The 3,204-nt window shown below is 36.6% G+C and overlaps 1 protein-coding gene across 1 annotated transcript; it reads left to right on the top strand.

Moving 5' to 3' along the window:
• The first annotated feature begins 1,832 nt into the window (after positions 1 to 1,832).
• On the top strand, positions 1,833 to 2,937 carry LOC149156054 (uncharacterized). Its single transcript, XM_089441567.1, has 2 exons — positions 1,833 to 2,521; positions 2,688 to 2,937. Exon 1 carries the CDS (start codon positions 1,869 to 1,871, stop codon positions 2,514 to 2,516), a length of 648 nt encoding a protein of 215 aa, XP_089297693.1. The 5' UTR covers positions 1,833 to 1,868; the 3' UTR covers positions 2,517 to 2,521; positions 2,688 to 2,937.
• The last annotated feature ends 267 nt before the right edge of the window (positions 2,938 to 3,204 follow it).

Here is a 3,204-nt window from a genome sequence, read left to right as displayed (position 1 = left end):
CCAAATTTTAGAATATAAAATTATTTTACCTTAAAAATCGCCAACATTATATACAGACTATATATAAAATAATTATAAATTTGATTAATTTTACAAATATATCAATAAACATTTATAATTTGCATATTAGGGATTAGTGAGATTCGCCAATGTTTTAAACTTCAAGAAAATTTTCCATCCTTAAAATTTTCCTTGGTGTTTTAGTTGTAGGCAATCAACATGCTATCTCTTTGCTAGTCCTAAGGTAATGGGGCATATTATTGGGTCATTGGGGTTTCCATGTTATGAGCTTTAATCATGGGACCGCTAAATATTATTTGGAAGGATCGTACTCCACGTATCTCACTACAACAAATGGTGTTAAATGACTTTTCTTAAATATACCCCAAATTATTGTATTATTAGGCACACCCAATGAGCATTATTTAATAGGTGAACCCCAAATCACTATATTAATAAACCCACACAAGAAGTGTTATATAGAAGATATATCTCCATAATTAACATGATTTAAGTAATCCTTTCAAATAGGTCTCCTGCAATAATGTCGATGGGACATAGAAGTTTTTCATTTTTTTTTAACTAATCCTTTATAATTATTTCTCATGGTTTATTATAAGATGGACTTTTTTATATTAAAAAAATATTCAATACTATCCAATGCACCTTATCCAAAAAGGACAACCACATACAACAATTAACTAACTTATATATAGCGTAAGGAGGGAGGTTAGATTAAGACGAGAAATTAAAAGATGTTAAAGTAATTAATTTATATATATATTTTTAATTCTCAACTTGTTAAAACTTCTCATTTTAAAGATTTTTATTCCTAAAACTCAAAATAAAGGACTAATAGGGACTCTTTGTTTTGGATTTCTCATCTAACTCTTGACTTCATTCCTGTAATTGAAATACAAACTAGAGTTATGCTACTTGCAACTCTCCATGTTGGATCTTTACAACTTCAAGCAAGTTTTTTGTATTTTAAGAGCTCTAGATTTATCTTTTGTATGAGAACTTCAGCAACAAGCAGCAAATATAAATAAGCTTGATAACACCATGTAAACGGTTTCTTCAAAAAGATCAAAAGAGTCCATGAAAGAAGTTTTCATTAGACTTTGGTTCTTGAAAAGTCAACTTGATAGGATAGAATAACGGAAAGAAAATGCGTTTTGTCATAGGTCCTTATCGAATCAATTTTTCGGCGCGCTCATAGATTTTGTAATAGTCCTTTATTCAGCATAACACATCGTCTCCACTTCTCTTTTGACTTATGCATTGAAAAAGCGCAAATATTTTGTCGACAAACGTCGTACGCGGTAAAGGCTGACCTGTATACCGCACTGTCGAGGAAAAGTATGCTCCTTCCTTCCGCGTTATCCTTCGCTCCCTGACGTATTGTGAGGGAAGGATCCCCAGCATAAAATATAGTTAATAAAGAGAAAACGCTCATCATGAATTGCGCATCATTGACAATCGGGATAAATTAATAAACGCAATCGGTTCATCCTCGAACCTGCGGAAATTTGATCAATATAAAGTTTAAATATAATCATCTATGGGAAATAAAAAGTATCAAACTAATCCTTTCAGTTGTGAACACAAACCAGAAAAAACTGGCGCCTACAATGTGTTGCAGAAGCTACACTGAAGGTGTTCCTTTCTAGACACTGATGGCCCACATCATACATGATTACCGGACCACTGGATATATTTTCAAACAATCATTATCATTTCATCATCTCCACCACCTCTTTAACCTAATAGGCGGTTGTCTGGTCTATATAATCCCTAAACTCCACTCTCCCATCCCATACCATTCCTCTCCATTCAAATCGCTTGCATTTCCATTGGATTTCGTTGAGATGACAGGAACTCTTCACCATTGTCCTCCTTTCCTGCTCCTCATCGTTTTCTCTATAATTTGCTCATACGCTTACTCTGATCCACATTCTCCATCTGCCAGGCCACCTTTCCAGCCCAATGACAAGCCTTTGCCAAGGCCTCATCCCTCTGTACCCCCACAGCCACACGCGAATCATTCTCCTTACCCTGTTCACAAACCTCCCCAAGATCACATGAAACCACCTACCTTTCCTCCACACCCTATCGATTTTCCCCACCCTCCGCCACTGATTTCCAAACCCCACCCTTCTCCTCCAGGGAAACCCCATTATCCCATTAGACCTCCACCCCGAATTGTACCACTAAATGGCCATGTCCACGTGATGCCACCGTCTGCTCCTCATGATCAGAACCCAAAGCCCACTCCAAACAAACATCAGCCACCTCCCACTCCTATGGATGAGCACAAACCACCTTCTCCTCTCAATCCCAAAATTCCCAGGCATCACAAGATGCAGATACCTACTCCGTTCAACCACCACACGAACAAGCCTATTCATGATGCAAGGCCTGTCCATCCATCGCACGCTCCCAATGTCCACAAATCTCCACCCGCTCATGATCGCCACGGTGGCAGCTTTGCTGTGCCTCCTCCCAAACACCACTAATTAGCGTAAGTTCTTTTGGCTCCTCTACTTTTACATACCAAACACTTATGTCTCTCTCTTGCATACAGTAAGATTCATGTCGTATGCAATATTCAGGTAACAATATTTGAATTTATAATTCATTGGAAATCCTTTAAGTTAAATCATATCGTTTTGCTCATTGTATTGTAGGCTGGTGGCAGAGACGCAACGTTTATATTATAGAGAATAATATGGAGAGTACGCATGTGCAGGAGAGGCGGCTCGGAAACTACTAGCTAAGACAGATAGATATATTGCATAGACTGATCTTGTGATGCCTCTTGCTCTATGCTAAGATCAGATCACAGTGCAAGATCTGTTTTAGAAAACTATGATAAATATTTGTATAATTTGAATAGTTTAAATAGCATAAGTTAGGGTTACTCCGTTGTTATCGTTCGGTTTTTAGTTTTATATAATTTTGCTTCTTAATTGGTCTTGTTCATCGATTTGTGGTAAACTATGTAGTAGTTTGATGTGCCTTTGAGTTGATGTATATCTTTTATTGTGTGAAGCGTGACCGATTAAATTAGTATCAAATAAAACCTGTGAGGGTTTATACTAATAACATTAAGACACGCAAGTTTATAAAGTGTGAAGGGCATTAATATAAAATTACTTTTATGATTTTATACCTGGAATAATAATAAATGAATAAGCAAAAGAG

The sequence above is a fragment of the Pinus tabuliformis genome, chromosome 9 (genome assembly GCF_031772625.1).
Source record: "Pinus tabuliformis cultivar Carrire ecotype Pingquan chromosome 9, CPIR1, whole genome shotgun sequence".
Lineage (NCBI taxonomy): Eukaryota > Viridiplantae > Streptophyta > Pinopsida > Pinales > Pinaceae > Pinus > Pinus tabuliformis.
This window is presented reverse-complemented; position numbering and strand designations above follow the sequence as displayed.

What these genes read in the sequence shown, in the direction of transcription:
- LOC149156054 (XM_089441567.1), top strand. Translation starts at nt 1,869, where the DNA reads ATGACAGGAACTCTTCACCATTGTCCTCCTTTCCTGCTCCTCATCGTT.